The 21,005-nt window shown below is 49.4% G+C and overlaps 1 protein-coding gene across 5 annotated transcripts in view; it reads right to left on the bottom strand.

Annotated features, from left to right (window-relative positions):
* Positions 1–12,534: 12,534 nt before the first annotated feature.
* EML1 (EMAP like 1) overlaps positions 12,535–21,005 on the bottom strand; it is a 196,883-nt gene continuing 188,412 nt past the window's right edge. For all 5 annotated transcript variants that reach the window (XM_043921463.1, XM_043921461.1, XM_043921462.1 and 2 more), the window contains 5 exons: positions 17,824–17,921; positions 17,625–17,712; positions 16,203–16,298; positions 14,643–14,773; positions 12,535–14,111 (listed from right to left, as the gene is read on the bottom strand). In XM_043921463.1, the coding sequence (XP_043777398.1) occupies positions 13,986–14,111; positions 14,643–14,773; positions 16,203–16,298; positions 17,625–17,712; positions 17,824–17,921 (539 nt within the window). In that variant the 3' untranslated portion in view covers positions 12,535–13,985. The remainder of the gene's footprint in view (positions 14,112–14,642; positions 14,774–16,202; positions 16,299–17,624; positions 17,713–17,823; positions 17,922–21,005) is intronic.

The following is a 21,005-nucleotide window of genomic DNA, read 5'->3' as shown; positions in this document are numbered from 1 at the left end:
TACTGTCCTTGGGGTCGCAAAGAGTCGGACATGACTGAGCGACTTCACTTCACTTCCAGCGGTTAAGACTTCACCTTCTAATGCAGGGCGTATGGGTTCAACCCCTGGTTGGGAGCTGAGATCCCACATGCCTCCTGGCCAAAAAACCGAAACATATAACAGAAACAGTGTTGTAACAAATCCCATAATGTCTTTAAAAATGGTCCACATAAAAAAGACTTTAAAAAGGAAACCCAAAAGAGGGATGGAGGTGGATGCTCACTGCTGGCTTGGGCAGGTGGGAGGATGCAGCACTGGGTTTGGGAAGAGAAGAGGATAAATTGATGTGGGACAAGAAATTGAGGCGCTGGTGGGCTTGATGGACATCCAGGTATGAGACAAAGGAAGTCGATTCAAGGATGGTTACTTGGGGGGCTTATTGGGGCCAAAGAGGTGACTGAGACCCCAGAAGCCGAGAAGACAGCTGGGGTTGGCGGGGGCGGGGGCGCGGGAAGTGAAGAGGGCAGAACACCCAGAGATGAAGAACAGACCAGGTAGGTTTTCCTCCAATGGGAAAGATTGAAGCGTGCTTCACTGTTGATGGAAGGGGCCCTCAGAAAGTGTTTTGCAGACAAACGCCCTCTGTGAACGTGGTCTTTATTATTTTTTTCTTATTATCTTCATTGCCATCATTGGGGTGAGAGTGATAAGGACAGAGTAAAGGGACAGAGTAGGTGATTAAACAGTTAATCCCTCTTGGGGATTGTAAGGAGAAAAAAGATGGGAGACCCTGTAAGTTAATGATTGCTTAAGGAAGCAGATTTGCTTAACCACAAAACCAAGCAGGCCTGCTTAGTAACAAGACCAAGCAGCAGAAGCAGGGGACGTGCCCCCAAACAGTAAAACAAGGGGGGCCTGAGACCCGCATCCCGCCCATGAGCTCAGTAAGCTAATGACCCCTAGGCTGTGCTCTCTGCACGCATAAAACACAACAGTTTATGGAAAGGGGACATTTCAAAGCAAAGACCCTCGGTGTACTGAGTCCTGAAATAGTATTTCGATGGTCATGTCACTACATGCTTGACAATTCGGGGACAAGAAAAACTCCTCTGCCCAGCCTGAAGGAGGAGCTGATGATGGAAGCTTGATTGCTACTCAAGAATGAGGAAAAAAGTGGTCTTTTTCTCCTCCCCGCTTTTCTTTCAATTAATGAAACAGTAGCCCAGACACGTGGTTAAAAAAACAAAAAACAAACCAAAAAAACCCCCAAACCAAACCAAAACAACAACAAAAAACAACCCCCCCCAAGAAAAAACCCCCACAAATAAACAAAAAGAAACAGTAGCCCAGTAAGTTCCCAGGGTGTGGCCCTCTTGCCCACCTGCTTGTAAGCTTCACACGCATCTGATTCTAGTGAACCACTTCCTATCTTTCACCTTGCCTCTGGCTGAGTTCTTTCTGCACTGAGACATGGAGGACATGGCGCTCTTTGGAGCGACCAAAATGACACCTAGTGGTTTCAAGAGGATTGAACTAAGAGTGAAATCAATCATAGCAGCCTGTTTATATGCAGCAGATCAGAGTTATTTATAATGAAGTTATAATGACAGGGGCTAATGCTTATAAAGTTACACGTAAAAAGCGATATAAAGCATTGTCTATGCAATATGCTAACTACAGAAACACATCCCAAAATGTACTCCTAGGGAAAAAAAAAATGCAGGAAGGAAGTGCGCTGAGAAATAACAGTGCTATTTCTGGGTGGGAGGGATATGGCAGGGCTTCCTTCTGTGTTTGCTATGATGAGTATGTATTAGTTTCAGCATGACAAAATACAACCAACTTTACACTATAAAAAGAAACAAACTAAGGTGGTGGTGGGGGGGGGGGTGCTTTCCCTGCCAGGTGACCTTGGGCAGATCCCTGTTCCCCCAGAGCTCTGGTCTCTACATCTATAGAAAGACAGGGCTGAACAAAATAGCATCCTCCCCATCGTTTGCCCTGGAGACTGCCTCGAAGACACATCCCAGCAAAGAAAGGCAGTGACTGTGGTCAGCTAGCCCTGGGGGACTTTGTGCACTCGGACGGTCTCCCCCAGATGGCCTCAAGCCTCAGGTTCTCATTCCACCTCTCTGCTCAAAGGTCACCTTCCTGAGTGCCCTTGTTCCATCTCTGTGGGCCTGTCCTGACTCTGGCCAGCTGTCTGGCTCCACAAGACCAAGAACTGTGCTATTCTCTCTCTCTTTTAAATTATATGATCATATTTGTTTGTGAAATCTGAACACAAAATAAACTAAAAAAAAAAAAATCATGCATCATGCTTTGTGGTTACCAAAGGCAGAGAATTGGCAGGAGGAAATACAGGATTCAGGTTAGCGAAAACGTCCAGGTATAAGATGGGCATGCTCAATTGCTAAACCGTGTCTGATTCTTTGCGACGCCATGGGCTATAGCCCGCCAGGCTCTTCTGTCCATGGAATTCTCCAGGCAAAAATACTGGAGTGGGTAGCCATTCCCTTCTCCAGGGAAGATCTGTGGTATCCTTTGGTATCTGTGGTCCTACTATAGTGCCTGGCTCAGAGAGGGGATGGTACTTACTGGATGGTTGGATGGATGGATGGATGAATGGATACAATAGTCCCTCCAGACAATGCACATCAATGTATTAATATTAAAACTCTCAGAAGACCCACACTAAAAGCTTGTTCAAACCTGTTAAGTTCATTGACTCATTAATGAACCCAAGGTTCATTAACATCCCGTGAATCAATGTTCCACAGAACACCCTTGGGGAAATACTCCCCCAAGGTGCCCCCTTCCCAAGCTTCCCTGCAGCTCTGCCATTCAAGTAAACAGCCCTGTTGAAATGAACAGCCTTGTTCAAATAAACAGCCCTGCCCTTGCGGTTGGCCAGAGTACGTCGGGGGAGGTAAGGGTGCCGTAGCTTTGTGGCTTGCCCCCCAGGACTCCAGAGTGTCCCCCGCCTCCGCTGTCCCGGGCCTGTCGGGTCCTCCCCTCCTCCACTTCCAGCCGACATCTGAGCCCTCGAGCTGACTCAGCACAGGAGTGAACATGCCAGAACAAGGGAAAAGCCTTCCCCTCAGTGTCTGAGCTTCTGAAGGTGGTTTCACACCGGCCCGGTGCCAAGGATGACTGAAGGTGAGGACGGTGCAACCTCAGGCGCTCCGGGACAAGAAACACTGGACGTTGTCTGGTTTCTGCCACAGTTAGCTTCAAATCCAGACGATGAGCTGATGCTGTGGTTTTAAACCACCATCACTTCTGCCGTGAAATAGACGACACGAGAAGAGAGCGCTCTGCAGCGTGATGGGCGTGAACGGGGGTGGGCAGCGTGCTGGATTGTGACTATCACAGCCCCTTCTCCTTGTCGGTCTTGGCTGTAAGGGTCCTGGGGTTACCTAAGGGATCTAGAAGCCCATTTGGGGAAGTGGATTTCAGAATTGCCACAGACTGTGTCACATAGAGGGGAGTCAAGCAATTTCTTAGTTCAGGCCTGGTAATGAGGGAGAAATTAACCCTCAAAGTTATAAGCTGAAATATTCTAAGCAAATTCGTTCCCAGTGTCTGCCATTTTGCCCCTCGCATCGCTATGGCAACTTGACTATTAAAAGGCTTGCTCTTGTCTAAAGGCTTGTTCCCTAGTGTCTCTAGTTGCCGATCCTGTGCATCAGGGAGGCTAGCTGCTGTAGACGGAAGCAGGACAGAATCTAAAGCAAGTGGCTGGGAACATGTGAAGGCCGAAAAGCCCTCGTGCTTCTTGTCCTGCCGGTCAGCATATGGCCTTGAAGCCCTTCCTAGCAGAAACGAGGGATGGAGGAGGGGATGGAGAACCATGTGGCCTCTGAGTTCCCTTTTTTTTTTTTTGGCTGTGCTGGATCTTCATTGCTATGCACAGGCTTTCTGTAGTTGGGGTGTGCGGGGCTCCTCTCTAGCCGGGGTGTGCGGGGCTCCTCTCTAGTCGGGGTGTGCGGGGCTCCTCTCTAGCTGGGGTGTGCGGGGCTGTCCTTGCAGTGGCTTCTCTTGCTGTGGAGCGTGGGCTCTGGGATGTGCAGGCTTCAGTAGTTGTGGCTCATGGGCTTAGCTGCTCACAGCAAGTGGGATCTTCCCGCATCAGGGATTAAACCTGCGTCCATTACATTGGCAGGTGGAGTCCTTTTTTTTTTTTTTTTTTTAATATTTACTTATTTATTCAGCTGCATCTGGTCTCAGTTGCAGCACGTGGGATCTTCGTTGCATCCAGCAGGATCTCTCCTTGTGGCTCATGGACTCTTGCTGTGGCACAAGGCTTAGCTGCTCCACAGCCTGTGGGATATTTTCTCTCTTTTTTTTTTTGGCCACATCATGGGGCATGTGGAACTCCCCTGACCAGGGATTGAACCCAAGTCTCCTGCATTGGAAGCACAGTGTCTTAACCACTGGACCACCAAGGAAGTCCCAGGTGGATTCTTAACCTCTGGACCACCAGAGAAGTCTGGAGTTCCCTTTTTTCTTGGCTATTTTAAGCTCCTGCGTGAAGAATCTTCTCCCATAGCATTTCCCCAGATGGAATATTCATGGCCAATAATCAGTGTATTGGGAATGCAGGTACCAACGCTCACATTTGGGAACTGCTGATGTAAACAGGTTTGATCTGAGTTTCCTGACGCCTTGTGTCCCCACAGACCACACACTGTACTTAGTACATGGTGTTTCTCAACTTATCCAGAAACCTTCTCTTGCTGCTCCTTGAACAGCGCTCTGCAGAGCGCAGGTCCAAGAACTGGGAGCTCAGTCTTGGCTTTGCCGTCAGCTCACAGAGTGACGTGGACATGCACCTCTATCTTTCTGACCCTCAGGCTCTTCCTTTTGGAAGACGGGCGAGTGATCCTACCTCTCAGGCCGGTCGTGCCCAGAGGACGAAGAACGATGGGAACTTGGCTGCCCTGCTGGTACGGCCGCCAAGGAGTAAGGCTGGGCGAGATCCAGTGAAGCTGAGCGGGTGTGAGCCTGCGTGCGCACCTGTACACGTATGCCTGGGTGCCTGCATGCCAGCGCAGTCCTGGGGGAGGAGCCGAGACCCAGTGGACCTGCATTCCAAAGGAGCTGCTGAGCCAGGGGCAGGGTTTACAAAGGAGGTCTCCGAGAGAACGATCAGCCTCCCACATCCACATCAAGGGTATGTGAGAGTCAGAAATTCCATTTCTGATAAAGGATTTGTAAGGAGAATTTCTTTGGGGGAAAGTTGAGCTGTTGATTCCAACCCCCTTTCTCCCAAGAGGGAGGGGTGGGGGTGGTTTCTATTGAGAGCTCAGGTGTGTCCCCTGGAATTCGCAGACTTAGTGGCTGAAAAATCTATAGGCATCAGGGTGTCAGGAGCGGGACCATAGTGAGCCAGGGTTGGGTCATCTTAGGTCCTGTTCGCAGGGCTGTCTGCAGGGCGGTGGATTTCCACAGAAAGAGGACAAGAGGTGGGCTTCCCTGCACTCAGGGCTACGGGAGAGAGCAAGCCAACAGAATGCCTTTCCCCAGGTCAAGGGGCCCACACTAGGGATGAGAGAACATGGGCAATGAAGGACTCCCCAGGAACCTCGGAAAGCTCCCTGGGAAGGGTCAGCTGAAACACCTGCCCACAGAGTGAGAACCAGCATTGTAGGATAAGAATTTCCTTTCTCATGAAAAGATATCCCATGTTCTTAGATTGGAAGAATTAATATTGCTAAAATGGCCATATTATCAAAAGCCATCTACAGATTTAATGTCAGTTCAGTTCAGTCATTTAGTCGTGTCTGACTCCTTGTGACTCCATGGACTGCAGCATGCCATGCCTCCCTGTCCATCACCAACTCCTAGAGCCTACTCAAACTCATGTCCATCACGTTGGTGATTCCATCCAACCATCTCATCCTCTGTCATCCCCTTCTCCCGCCTTCAACCTTTTCCAGCATCAGGGTCTTTTCCAATGACTCGGTACTTTGCATCAGGTGGCCAAAGTATCAGAGTTTCAGCTTCAGCATGAGTCCTTCAGGACTGATTTCCTTTAGCATAGACTGGGTAGATCTCCTTGCAGTCCCAGGGACTCTCAAGAGTCTTCTCCAACACCACAGTTCAAAAGCATCAATTCTTCAGTGCTCAGCTTTCTTTATGGTCCAGCTCTCACATCCATACATGACTACTGGAAAAACCATAGCTTTGACTAGACAGACCTTTCACAGATTTAAAGTGATTCCTATCAAATCATGCATGAATTTTTCACAGAACTAGAATAAATAACCCTAAAATTTACATGGAGCCACAAAGGACCCATAATTGCCAAAGCAGTCTTAAGGCAACAAGCTGTGGCATAACCCTCTCAGACTTCAGACAGTACTCGAAAGATATGGTAATCAAAACATATCTCTGGTGGTCCAATGGTTAGGACTCTGCCTTGCAATGCAGAGGACACCAGTTCAATCCCTGGTCCAGGAAGATCCTGCATGCTGGGGGGCTACTGAGTCCGAGAACCACAACTACTGAGCCCCGCCTCCCTAGAGCCCGTGATCCATAGAGAGTAGAGCCCGTGATCCGTAACAGAGGCGGCAGGGGGTGCTGCTGCAGTGAGAAGCCCTTGAACTGCAACCCTTGAACTGCAACTAGAGAGTGGCCCCCGCTCACTGAAATTGGGGAGAGTCCACGCTGAGCAGTGAAGACCCAGCACAGCGAAAAAAATTTAAAAAATAGTAAAAAAAAAAAAATACTGTGATATGAGCGCAAAAATGGATATAAAAGTCAATGGAATGAAATAGAGAGACTAGAAATAAACCCACACATTTATGGTCAATTAATCTTCAACAAAGGAGGCAAGAATATGCAATGGAAAAAAGTCTTTTCAGCAAAGAAGTTAGAACCCTTCCTTATATCACGCACACGAAATAAGCTCAAAATGGCTTAAGGACTTAAATATAGGACATGATACCATAAAACTCCTAGAAGAAAGCATAGGCAAAACATTCTCTGGTTTAAATCATCACAATGTTTTCTTAGGTCAGTCTACCAAAGTAAAAGAAATAAAAGGAAAACTAAGCAAATGGGACCTAATCAAACTCATAAGCTTTTGCACATCAAAGGAAACCACCAACAAAATGAAAAGACAACCTACAGGCTGGGAGAAAATATCTGCAAATGATGCAACTGACCAGGGCTTAATTTCCAAGATATACAAACAGTTCATATGACTCAATATTAAAAAAAAAAACAAACAGCCCAATCAAAAAATGAGCAGAGCACCTAAATAGACATTTCTCCAAAGAAGACATACAGATGGGCCACAGACATGAACAAATGCTCAACATTGCTAATTATTAGAGAAATGCAAATCAAGCTTACCATGAGGTATTTTACACTGGTCAGAATGGCCATCATCAAAAAAAAAAAAAATCTATAAACAATAAATGCTGGAGAGGGTATGGAGAAACGGGAACCCTCACTCCAGTATTCTTGCCTGAAGAATCCCATGGGCAGAGGAGCCTGGCGGGCTACAGTCCATGGGGTCGCAAGAGTTGGACACTACTGAGTGACTAACCCATCACCACCACCTGCGCCGTTGGTGGGAGTATAAATTGGCGCAGCCACTATGGAGAGGAGTATGGATATTCCCTAAAAAACTAAAAATATAGTTACTATATGATTCGGCAGTCTCACTCCTGGACATATATCTAGAAAAGATGAAAATTCTAATTGGAAAAGACACATGTACCCCAGTGTTCATAGTGGCACTATTTGTGATAGCCAAGACTAGACAACGGCAAGACGTAGAACAACCTAAGTGTCCATCAACAGATGAATGGATAAATAAGATGTGGTGTATACACAATGGAATACTGTGGCGTGTGCTTGCTCAGTTGTGTCCGACTCTTTGTGACTCCATGGACTGTAGCCCGCCAGGCTCCTCTGTCCATGGAATTTTCCAGGTAAGGAATACTGGAGTGGGTTGCCATTCCCTTCTCCAAAGGATCTTCCTGACCCAGAGATCGAACCCATATCTTTTTTTTTTTTTTTTTGAATCTGCATCTCTTGCATCTCCTGCATTGGCAGGAGGATTCTTTACCACTTGCCCCACCTGGGAAGTCAATGGAATATTACTCAGCCATAAAAAAGAATGAAATAATGCCATTTGCAACAACATGGATGGAACTAGGCTTTATCATGTAAGTGCAGTAAGTCAGACAGAGAAAGACATACATGATATTACTCATTTGTGGAATCTAAAAAAATGATACAAATGAACTTACAAAACAGAAACAGATCCACAGACATAGCAAATAATCCTATGGTTACCAAAGGGGAAGGGGGGGCATGGATAAATTAGGAGTTTGAGATTAGCAGATACAAACTACTACATATAAAATAGATAAACAACAAGGTTCTACTGTATAGCACAGGAAACTATAATCAATATCATGTAATAACTTGCAATGGAAAAGAATCTGCATATATATATTATATAACTGATTCATTTTTTTCGTATACCTGAAACTAACACAACAGTGTAAATGAACTGTACTTCAAAAAAAAAAAAAAAGAATTTCCTTTCTCTTTCCCCACACTCCTAGCCTAAGGCGGTCAGACAGGAACTGGTGAGCCAGGGAAAACAAGGTGAGCTCTGCTTTCTGCCACCACGTGGCGTACCTATAGCTACCAGGGCAGGGCTGGGAGGGTTTACACTTAAAAAAATAAACACTTGAAAAGAGATTTAAGTTTTGTTGGTTACCTTTTCGGTCTTCATCTTATGGGTGTTACGCACCTACTTTGGTTTGAAGCTGAAATAACCAAATTTGTTGTTAACTTCCCCACAATTTTGTACTCAGGCAAAATCCATGTCCACAAGCTCACCCCTCCCTTAGACTTCCCCAGCGCAGGTGTCCGTCTGATCAAAGGCAGGCAGCAGAAAGTCTGTATGCCGCACCCCCCTTCCCCATCCCCGTGGCCTGGCCCCAGCGTGGTCTGAGCTCAAGTCCCATTTTTGTTGAAATGTGTAGAAGAGCATGGAGGAGACACACGGAATCAGCTGGGACCCTGGGGTGGGTGGGGCGGGGGCGGTGGATTGAACTCCTGCCAGGAAGGCTCACCCTGAGCAGGGCTGGCTTCTCAGCCTTCTCGTTGCTTCTGCTCCTGACCGCCAGCCAAGGTGGGAAAGATCCAGGCTGGGTGGCCCAGGAGGGAAGCATCCTGAGGGGGTCAGTTACAGGGAGGGAGGAGGGGACAGCTGAGTGTTCCTCCCAGGGGTGGAGGGAGTGGGAGGGGAGGGGGGCAAAGGGGCTGAGAGACTCAGGGTCAGAGAAGGGTCAGGAACTAAGCGCCCGTGCAGCTGGGTCCCTACCCACACTTTCAGGGGAGGGGGCACGCAAGGTCGCTGTATGCCCAGGCATGCATATGGCTCTCTCGCATCCCTGTGATTGGCATTGAGACCTGGGACTGGTCTGACATCTGCAGAAATCTGCATATGGAACGGGTATTAGATACAGGTGAGGCGTTGCTATTAAGTCTGTCCTTTGTGATGAGGTCATAGTGGTTACAAAGAGTGTCCTCGGCAGAAAAGCAACCTGAAGTATTTCTAGGTGAAACGACATGGTGGCTTGGACATTTCATTCATTTATTTTTGGTTGCACTGGGTCTTTGCTGCTGAACGCAGGCTTTCTCTAATTGCAGGCAGCAAAGGTTACTCTCTTGCCATGGTGCTCGGGCTCCTCATTGCAGTGGCTTCTCTTGTTGCAGGGCATGGTCTCTAGAGCGCTGGCTCAGCAGTTGTGAGGCACAGGCTAAGTTGCCCTGTGGCTTATGGGATCCTCCCCCACCAGGCATCGAACATGTGTCCCCTGGACTGCAAGGAGGACTCTTAACCACCGGAGCACAAGGGAAGCCCCTTGGATTTATTCTTAATGTGCTCCAGTTCCCCCCTCCCCATTCACAGTCAGGGCAGATAGTAGAAATGAGGCTTTCAGGATAGCAATCATTTTTGAAGCTGGGTGAGAAGTTCTCTTTACTTCTTTGCATGTTTGAGATTTTCTATTAAAAAAATTGAAAACTAGTGTGAAGACCCATTGGGAAAGACCTTGATCCTGGGACAAATCGTGGGCAAGATGAGAAAGGGGCCAACAGAGGATGAGATGATGGTTGGATGGCATCATTGACTCAATGGACATGAGTCTGAGCAAACTCGGGGAGATAGTTGAAGGACAGGAAAGCCTGGAGTGCTGCAGTTCATGGGGCTGCAGAGTCGGACATGACTTAGCAAGTGAATAACAATAGCCTGGAGTCAGTTTCTCCCTTGCAAGAGGTACACACTTATCTGCTCACTTTCACCAAAAAGCTGCCTCCCGGATTCTGCACTGGATGGACTCTCTCTGAAGAAGCCAGGGGGTCTTCACAAATTATTTCTTCTGTGCGTTCTTCTGCGTCAAAGACCAGATGATGGTGTGTTAGTCAACCAGTTGTGTCCGACTCTTTGCAGCTCCATGGACTGTAGCTCGCCAGCCTCCTCTGTCCATGGAATTTTCCAGGCAAGAAAATACTGGAGTGGGTTGCCATTTCCTTCTCTGGGGGATTTTCTCAACCCAAGGACTGAACTTGAGTCTCCCGCATTGCAGGCAGATTCTTTACTGTCTGAGCCACCAGGGTAGCCGGTTTCCAAATCACAGAAAAAACGACTAATAGGGCAAAACGCACAACCTCTGGAAGTGCAAGTAAAATGCAAAACGGGGTGGTGGGGGGAGGCATGGGAAGATTCCTGAGGGGGCTTTCCAGTGAACCACAGGCCGCCCCTCCCGCCCTGCTGTCAGGGCGCACTCACCCAGTGGAAACCACAGATGTAAGCCCAGGGATGCCAGGATCTGCTGAGCTTCCCCGCCACTGGCCCCAGCTGGCCCTGGAGGCCCCCCACCCCATGCTTTTGCCCCTGACCTCGTGCCCTCTCTCCTCCACCTGCCGAAGCTCTCCCAGAGTGTTGGACCCCCACCCAGCAGCACTCCGCACACAGACGCTGGAAAGCTGTTTGCTCAACAAGAGCCCACAGTCGCTCCAGAGCGAGCACCGAGTCAAGCCACCCAGCCGCTGAGCCATCCATACCCCTCAGTGCCAATCTGGTTTCTGCTGCACCCAGGCCCTCTGCCAGCTTTTCTCCTTCCTCTCTGATCGCTCGTGTTTTACCTGCTCTCAAAGTCATCCAAGCCCCCCTGGCTGGGTCGGAGGATCCCCCACTCCCACTCCTTGCCCTGGTTGCCCAGCATCTGCACATTCAGCCACACCCAGATTCAGCCATTGCTGGCCTCCCGCGGACAGCATCACTCACAGTGCGATCTCCAGCCAGACTTGCGTTCTGCACCTGCTGGCCGAATGCCTGCCCGAACCACACTTGGACATCTCGGAGGGCTCCTGACTTCACCCCAACTGCCCCACGCCCCCCTCATCATCCTCTTTCAAGCCTGCAGTACTCCCCATCTTAGTCGACGGCACTGACATCTGCCCAGAGGACAGTCAGTGGCCTCGGCCTCACCGACCGCCCCCACCCCATCCATCACCAGGTTCTGCTGATGTCACCCCAGAAACCTCTCTTGACGATCCATTCACCTCCCCCCTGTTCACTGCCTGCACCCTAGTCCACACCACCATCACTTCACTAAGTTAGAGTCTTAGCCCCTCACCTGTCAGTCTCTGCAGTCGGATTGAGAGCTGATGTGGCCACAGGCCACTGGGAAGCACACACCTGGCTTTGCTCCTAGGGTCTCCTGTTCCAGCAGAAGCCTGGGGTCCTAGGCCTTGTCTGCCTGAGAGGTGGTGAGCGGTGGTACATGGCTACTGCTCAATATGTTAATGAATACCTGCAAGGCTAATACTGGGCGTTACACTGGGCATTTTGTTTAAAATGCAGGCAAATATGAAGGTGGCAATAACGGTCTAGATACATAACTCTTTTCCATTATTGAGCTTAGAAAAAAGTGTACATATGTAGAAATACAAGGAGATCTTAGAACTTTTAAGTCAATAATGGGTTCCTTTCCCTTCTCTGATCTGGTTATTCCTCAATTATTAATTTTAAAATCATTATTTTTGTCAGTATTTACATAACCAAGTAAACTAACCACTGGATATGACAAGCTGAAGCCTTTTTTTATTTATTTTTGGCTGCACTGGGTCTTTGTTGCTGTGAGTGTGCTTTCTCTATTTGCAGCGAGTGGAGGGCTATTCTTCATTGCAGTGTTCGGACTTCTCACTGCAGTGGCATCTCTTGTTGCGAAGCACGGGCTCTAGAGCGTGTTGGATCAGCAGTCGTGGCGCACAGGCTTAGTCACCCTGAGGCGTGTGGGATCTCCCCAGGCCAGGGATTGAACACGTGTCCCCTGCGTTGGCAGGAGGATTCTTAACCACTGGACTACTAGGGAAAGTCCTAAACTGAATTCTTGAGAGTTATCTAATCTGATGAAAGCTGACACACCATACGCAAACTATAGTTTTATTTGCAAGTGACCCAGGTGAGAAAAAAAAAAATCTGGATATGAAACAGAATATAGTGTGAATCATATCTAATTTTAAATATTTTAATTTATATACTTTCATGATTATAGGTTCAATAAGAAATTCACTTTTCAGATTTTATTTCATTATAGAATATATTTGATAAGGATACATACAAACAGAATCATCTTTAATACATATTGTTTACTGGTGCCCGGCACTTCCGCAGCAGGCTGGAGATGTGATAAAAAATGCTTCCCAACGTTCAGCTTCATCAGCCACTCTAAACAACCAGTGCTGTAGAGTTGACGGTTCAATTCACGTACTTGCCTAGAACAAGTAAAAATCTTAATATTCGCCTTTAAGTCTGTTTATTACTCTTCTATTTTAAAATCTGAGATACATTCCCCAATGTAAACAATAGATTTCAATCTGTCACACAATCGAAATGGATAAGGCCTTCTTGACAACGTAAGCCACCTATTGCGTTACCCATCGGAGCGCAGTCTTAGTTCATAGTGTAACAGGCCGTCCATTCACAGAAGACAGGAAGAGAAGCTGCCTTCAGAACCTGGTGGAACCTTCCAGACTTCTCCCGGCCGCGGGTGATGGTACGCTAGAGAGAGACCTTTGTGACTTGGTCTACTTGGTCTTAAAATACAAATATACAATGTCCATAAGCATTAAAATAGTAAAGCCTAGTATAAGAATCGCTAAAATCCTATACAATACCATATCATGCCAATTAATATACAGAGGAAGGTGGCCAACTGTCTCCACCACTCACCCGGGCCTGTGAATGGGGGACAGAGGGGATGCGACTGGTGGAGCGTTAAGCGGCTGGCTGCATGCGGTTAGGCAGACAGTCCAGGGACTCTGAAGTGCCTGGGTACCCTGCTGCAATAATTAAGTTAATCTGAGGCAGAATTTGCTTGACACGAGAAGAACCTGACCCCTTTTCTCGCCAGCCTCCCAGAGGGACGACTGAACGAAACGTTAGAAAATGTCAACCAAATAAAGTCTTATTTGCATTTCCTGATTCAGTTGTGCAGATCAGTTATCCATTCTGTTCTCCATCGATTCATCCTTTTAGGACCAATTAATCAACAGTGATCATGATTCAGTACCTCGTTGTCATAAATATTTGACTCAGCAAGCTCGATGGCGAGACACTAAAGCCTATATACAATCTTTGACAAAGGCATTCTGTGACCGTTTTTGAAGAGTTCATAGAAAAGCTACGAAGGATACGCCAGTCACTTCTCGACGTCACTGTAATGTAAACCGTGGCATCTTTTTTTTTATATTAAATGTTTCATATATTGTACAACAAAAGAGAGACCTGAACGGCTGACCCGCTGTGACGCTCACCGATCCGCTAAGCTAAGGTAACCGGTAAAGGGCATGGTTTTCCTGAGGTTTTTGTGAGGACGTTTCGAACAAAGCAGAAATCACAGTGACCGAGCGAGATGCGAGTCTGTGCCTCCCGGCCGTTCGGTGCCCCCCGGGGCTTGCCGGGACTACACGACCCGCCACTGCATGATACTTGTGTCTTTGCCGCCGGTGGAGATGAGGTGGCTGTCGTCGCAGAGGAAGGCGACGTTGGTGACGTGACTACTGTGCCCACCGTACACGTGGCTGGGAGCCTAGGAGAGACACGGAGGGCAGTGAGCGCCAAGCCCGGGGGGGTCAGAAGCGCTGGAGCCCCTGCACGGCGAGAGGCTGGTCCTGGGGGGTGGCGGGGGGTGGATGTGGGCAGGGGGGAAGTTCAGCCCCAGAGGCTGCTGTGCTGGGCACCCCAAAGGAGCGGGGACTGGAGGCAGGGGTGGGGGTGGGGGGTGGAGGGGAGGAGGGGTCAGGTCTGGGGAGGACGAGGAGGGGTGGTCCAGGCATTGGCTCAGCTCAGCAGGGTGAGAGGAGAGGGAGCCGGGGTGGGGGGCAGAGGGGTGAGGCCCAGAAGTGCAGACAAGGATGAGCCAGAACCACGCTGGGGACAGGGCTCTCTGCGGAGGGCAGTTGGGCTCCCCCCCCCAAAATGCTCTGGGGCAGTTGGCTGATGTCTCCGCTGCCTGGTTTGTGCCGGGTGCTGTCACCCGCGATGCCCTTCTATTCAACTACCAGCCGGCCAGCGGTGGGAGGTGCGCCCTGTCGGGGGAGACCAGAGAAGGAGGCTCTACCCGGAACTGTGAGCAGGGGTAGGAGAACAGGTGCACTTTGCCAAAGTCATCGCCGGTTGACAGGAGTTTTTTCTCGTGGGCCCGAGAGGCGGCGTTGATGTCTGTTCCGTCCGAGCCCTCTGGCCACACTCCTAAAACAAAGACCCCAGACAGAGCACTGGAAATACGAGGGCCACACTGCGTGGGGACTGGCCATTGAACTCCCACGAGAACAGAAATGTCCCGGATTTAGAAACCAGGCCCAAGGAATGCTTTGTCTTGGCTCCCAGCCTCGGTGACCATTTCCCTGCAGGCCACCCCTGGAAACCCCCATGGCAAAGCCTGTTTTGCTGAATGAGAGCTGCAGTAATAGTCCTTCTGGGCTTCTACCTCTCTGGGGCCCCTTCTTGATGCTACAGCAGAAAGTGGGACAGAATCCCTGGTTCTGGACGCAGTGCCTTTCCTTTATCCCCAAAGCATCTGATGGGAAGCTGACTAGTCCTTAGCCTGCAGTTTCATAACTTTTCTTTTTTGGGGGTAACTCTTTACATATGAGAGTCTCTCCAAAGGACTTTTAACTTCTGAGACTGCCTGTGCCTTTCAGGTGTTCCTTGGTGTCAGCCCTTCATGGCTGCCGCCTGCCTGGTGGCACCCAGTAGGTGAGGTGTGCCCTGGGGTCTTCTGATCATGGCTCCAGAAAACCCTACTAGTCCCAGTAATGTTGGATATGAGAGAGTTGCATGCACGTGGCTTTCTCAATAGGATGTCTGGAGTAAACCCAGGGCATTCTAGCATTTAACACCAAAAGACGGTGAAACACCAGCTATAAGGGAACTTGTGAAATTCTGACCGACTTACTGACTTATGGTCATACATAGAGAATCTCTAAGTACTGCCTTTTCTTTTTCATACTACTAAATTGTGGCAATTTATTTTAGATCATTTATGAATATACTCCTAATTTAAACTTTGAAGGAGGTAAAAAAAATTAGTTTAAGGGTCAAAAAAACACAATCACTCTAACAAGTGACAAATAAATTGATTGGGTGCCATCTGGTTCATTGGGCTTCCCAGGTGGTGCTAGTGGTAAAGAATCCTCCTGCCAGTGCAGGAGACATAAGAACCGCAGGTTGGATCCCTGGGTTGGGAAGACCCCCTGGAGGAGGGCATGGCAACCCACTCCAGTATTCTTGCCTGGAGAATCACCATGGACAGAGGAGCCTGGCGGGCCTACAGTCCATGGGGTCACAGAGAGTCGGACATGACTGAAGCGACTGAGCCCACACGTACATCTGGTTCATTGATCTCAGAAGTCTGACACAACCTCGTATATGAGGGTTCTACAGAATTCTCTCAGGACCCATTGTGTACAAGAGAAAGGGCTCTGGTTCTTCTTGCCTGGCCATAGCTGGACAAGCCTGGCCCTTCCCCAGGGCAGCAGGGAGTGTGTCCTGAGTCCGTGGGGTCCATGCACGGCAGAGCAGTTTGAAGCCAAGCGAGAAATTCCCTCACTATTGGAAAGTCATTCTCAAAGGAGACACACTTTAAGCTGGAATGGAACGAAAGGTGCAGAAACCTTACCGAAGACATGGAACCCCAACGTGCAGGTGTATGTGGCCCACTCGATGTCTCTCGTGGTCTCCACACTCACGACTTGCTTACAGGCAGAAGGAACCCCTGGAAGGGCAGACGCAGGTCTGGTGACATCGAGGCCAAAGCCCCCCACCTCCCCGGGCAAGGCTGGGCCCCCAGAGCCAGGCCCCATCCGCTACAGAGCCCTCTGGGGGAGGGACGCCGTCCACCTCCCAGCCCCCTGGGGACCGTGCTCACAGCCTAAGCCCTGAGGCCTCGGAGGGGACCCCTCTTTCATTTCTTCCATCTCTGCTCATCTCCTTCTCTGGGTCTGTTCCCCTGTCTGGCTTCTTTTCTTTGATCACCTCTGGTTCTGAGACCTCCGTCTGCTCACTGTCCCCCTGGACACAACCATGCCCCCTTCTGTCAGGCTTCCCAGCCTTCTCCCAACACACGCTTGGGCACAAGTGTGCGCCTGTGCACACACATGCACAAACACACACATGCGTGCATGCACACACACACACACACACACACACAATCCTTTCAGCTCCGAGTTACGAAAGCTGATGGAAACCGGTCATAAGTACCTGTGACCTCGTGGGTGATTCGTGTATTCCTCAACTAAACTCTCGCTGAAGGAGTATGAGACCATTTTGAGAAGATTCTAGACCCACAGCCTGTCCCTGGAAACCATCCCCCGCTTCTGCCCTGCATTAGGCAGGGCCGCCTGCCCCGCCCAAGGGAGACCCCTTTCCTCCTCTCTCTCTCAACAGGGGGGTGCCCACCTCCCCACCCACTGGCTCTTGATGTCTGCGCCCTTGTATCTGAGCTGGTATGTCTTTGTCTTCGAAATAGAAAAAGCCGGGACGTGCTATGGGTCACCCGAGTGTGTGTGGGTGAGGCACACTGCACTTCTCAGTACCTTCCAGTGGGGCAGACACCGGACCCCCTCTGCCCTGCGACCCCCGTGCTCAGCACGTGGCAGGTGCCTGACAGATGGCGGGGGCACCAGTGAGCGGCACGGAGCCTTCTCCGCTCATCACCCGCAGGTGGCCCGGCCCCGCCTGGGCTCTGACTTGGCCGGGAGGGGAGGGGCCCCGGGGGCTGCTGTCCACCCAGCGGGGCCGACTTCACGGTGTCAGCTGGGAAGGGTGATGCCTTCACAGGCTCTTGCCCTCTCGCTGGCACAGCTATGACCCGTCTCTGTGCCTCTCCCTGCAGGGCCGGGCCTTCCCCTCCTCGGGGCCCGACCCCCAAGTATCTCAGTGCCAAGCAGGGGCTTGTCCAGCCTGTCTCCTCTGCTGAGCAGAGGAGAGATTGAAGCCGAGAAACGCGGGCAGGCGGTGGGTTTCTGCAGGAGGCCCCATGTGGAGTCAGAATGAAGCTCCGGGAGATCTGCACCCGGGCCAGGCCTAGGGAGCCACTCACAGTAGAGGATTTCGTAGTCTCCGGAATTCGACACGAGGAACTGTGAGTTGACAGACCAGTCCAGGTGGGTGATGAAGCTGGAATGACCCTGGGAGAGGGAAAACTGGGTGAGCCTCACTCGCCTCACGGATTCCCACCCACGCTGACCGGACGTGTCGAGTGACCGCAGAGACCCACGAGGAGTGACCCGCGCGCTCACCGAGCACTTGCCGACCCGCGTGTACTTCCTCCCGTTGTCACTGACTCCGTATATGTAGATGCAGTTGTCGTGGGAGCCTATTGCTAAGAAATTCCCATCTGCAAAGACATGCAAGGTTATGCTTCATTTGTTAAGAATAACCGTTTTATCAATGGCAAAGGATAATGCTAGTGGCCATCACAGATGTAGAATAAATAGCCACGAATTATTTCAAAGAGACAATATTGTTTTTGAATGAATCCGATACCCCTAATGATGGTAATTCAGTCTTAGCCAAGTATTACCAAGGACTAAAATCACTTTTTCCGAGAGCGTCCACATAGCTGAATGTCCCACGGATCACAGAGAAAGAGTGCTTCCTGAAGCACAAACATAAATGATGAAGCTTAGAAACAATATCCTGCCTAGTTGTTTAGTCACTAAGTTGGGTTCGACTTCTTGCGACCCCATGGACTGTGGCCTGCCAGGCTCCTCTGTCCATGAGATTTCTCAGGCAAGAACTCTGGAGTGGGTTGCCATTTCCTTCTCCAGGGGATCTTCCTGGACTAGGGATCAAACCTGCATTTTCTGCATTGCAGGCAAATTCTTTATCATGAGCCACCTGGGAAGCCCCTTATGGCACCCATTTGCCATGACCATTTCTAGCACACATGTCAGAAAGACTCAGGAACCAACCTGAAATGGCCAATGATGGATAAATTGTATCAGCTACCATAACCACCACAGATTGAAACATACCAAATACACTTAAGTTCATAATGGCACCGAAGCTACCACCACTAACAACTAATCATTGTTAAAGGGAACGGAGAACAAACTCATTATCTTGGAAACTGGTAAATAAAGTGAAAGAAACCAAGCGTCTATCCCAACTTCCTATGTGAACTCTGCCATACATCGCAGCCATACTAACAAAATACTGTCCTAAAATATTGTCTAGGTAACAAAAAGGTATTAATATTACGGATGAAGAGGAGTCAGTCTTCATAGATGTATTATAACTGATAAATGAAGAAAGGCTAAAATAGGAAAACCAATCCTCAGCCTCTGTTTAGGGATCGAAGTGTTGGGCAGCGACGGCTCTAAAAGCACAGAAAGCAGACTCATGAGTCTCCGGTAGGAGGAAGAGACCCGGATACACTGAGCCGGAAGAAGGTCTGGATTCCAGATGACTTTACCGGAAATACGGGGACAGAGGGCTGTGTGGGGACGGGGGGATGAGTAAGGACAGAGGGATGTGTGAGGACAGGGAGTGTGTGAGAATGGTGGGACATTGAGGACAGAGGAACATGTGAGGACAGGGGGACGTGTGAGGATGGACGGACGTGTGAAGCACAGAGATGCACTCAGCAAAACCCAGGGTGTGGAAACTGCTCGGGGAAAAATGAGCTTCTTCACCACATAAACCACAAGCAAGGATGGCGCGTGTGTCAGAGAGAGAGAGAGATAGAGAGGCAGAGAGGGAGGGAGGGAGCACCTGTGGATTAAGAAAGACCTACGAGCACAAAAGGGGCTTCCCTGGTGGCTCAGACGGTAAAGAACCCGCCCGCAATGCAGGAGACCCGGGTTCGATCCCTGGGTTGGGAAGATCCCCTGGAGAAGGAAACGGCAACCCAGTCCAGTGTCCTTGCCTGGAGAATCCCATGGACAGAGGGGCCTGGTGGGCTACAGTCCGTGGGGTCACAAAGAGTCGGACAGACAGAGCAACTAATGTGAGTACAAAATGGACGTGTGATGACTTCCCTGGGGGTCCAGGGGCTGGGACTCTGCTTTCACTACCAAGGACTTGGGTTCATTATCTGGCCAGGAGGCTAAGATCCCCTGAGCTGCTTGGCATGGCCAAAAAAACACCAAAACCCAGTCAAAATTGACATATGATCAATGTTCTTAGCATTACTCATAACAGCCAAACACAGAAACAATCCCATGTTCTCTGTTAAACGGACAAACCAAACATGCTATACCCATAAAACGGGGTACCATCTAGATGTCAAAAGGGAATAAACTACTGATACATATACATGAATAATCTCAAAAACATTATTCTAAATAAAAGAAGCCAGATGCAACAGGCTACGTGCTGTAGGACTCCATTGATAGGAAATGCCCAGAAAAGGCAATTTATAGACACAGAACAGCAAATCCACGGTTGCCTAGGGCTGGGGCTGGGAGTGGAGATGAGTTACTAATGGGCAGGAAAGGAACTTTTGGGGGTGATGGAAAGGTTCTAAAACTGGATGGTGATGATGGCTGTACTGCGGTACAGATTTACTAAGAATCACTGACTTGTACATTCATAAATGGTAAACTATTGTATGTAAGTTATACCTCAATAAAGCTGTTAAAAAGTCCTCATCTTTTTTAGATTTCTCTCTCTCTCTCTCTCTCTATATATATATATATAGTTGACTCCACCATGCGTCTTATGGGATCTCACTTCCCTGAGCAGGCACTGACCCTGGGCCCCCGGCAGGGAGAGCCCAGGGTCCTGACCACCGCCCCACCAGGGGAGTCCCCAGATCCCTCTGTATAGTAACAGTGACAGATGAAAGGATAAGATGTCTGGGACCCGGCTTCAGAAACAACATGGGAGGGGCCACGGGGTGAAATAATGGGTCAACAAATGGCTAAACGCTGAAGCTGGGGAATAGGTACATGGAACTCACTACGCTACTCTAATTTTGTCCATGCTTGAAATTTTCCATAATAAAGAGTTAAAAAAAAAAAAACAACAACACCCAAGCAACCTGCTCCAAAAGCATCTGTCAAGAAGGCCTGAGTGGGGACTTCCCTGCCTTCCAGTGGTTGGCAGTCTGCCTGCCAATGCGGGGACCTGGGTTCGATCCCTGGTCAGGGAACTAAGATCCCACACAGCATGGGTCAACTAAGCCGGTGCACTCCGGAGCCTGTGTGCCATAACTAGAGAGAAGTCTATGTGCCTCAGTGAAAGATCCTGATTACTGCAGGTGGACCTGATGCAGCCAAATAAATAAATACTAAAAAAAAGCATGAGTGCATGAGAAGCTATTATAAATGTTAACGTGGTTCTTCTTGACGCGCTGAAACAGATAAAACCACACAGGCACAGTGCTCCAAAGGAGGGAGGGGGAGGGCCCCCAGACGCCACAATTATGTACAGATGTACTGTTAATTTCACTCTGGAGGGGGCTTGTGAATGTTCC

Source organism: Cervus elaphus, chromosome 13 (assembly GCF_910594005.1).
Source record: "Cervus elaphus chromosome 13, mCerEla1.1, whole genome shotgun sequence".
Taxonomy (NCBI): Eukaryota; Metazoa; Chordata; class Mammalia; order Artiodactyla; family Cervidae; genus Cervus; species Cervus elaphus.
Note: the sequence above shows the minus strand (reverse complement) of the source record. Positions and strands in the feature narration are given on the sequence as shown.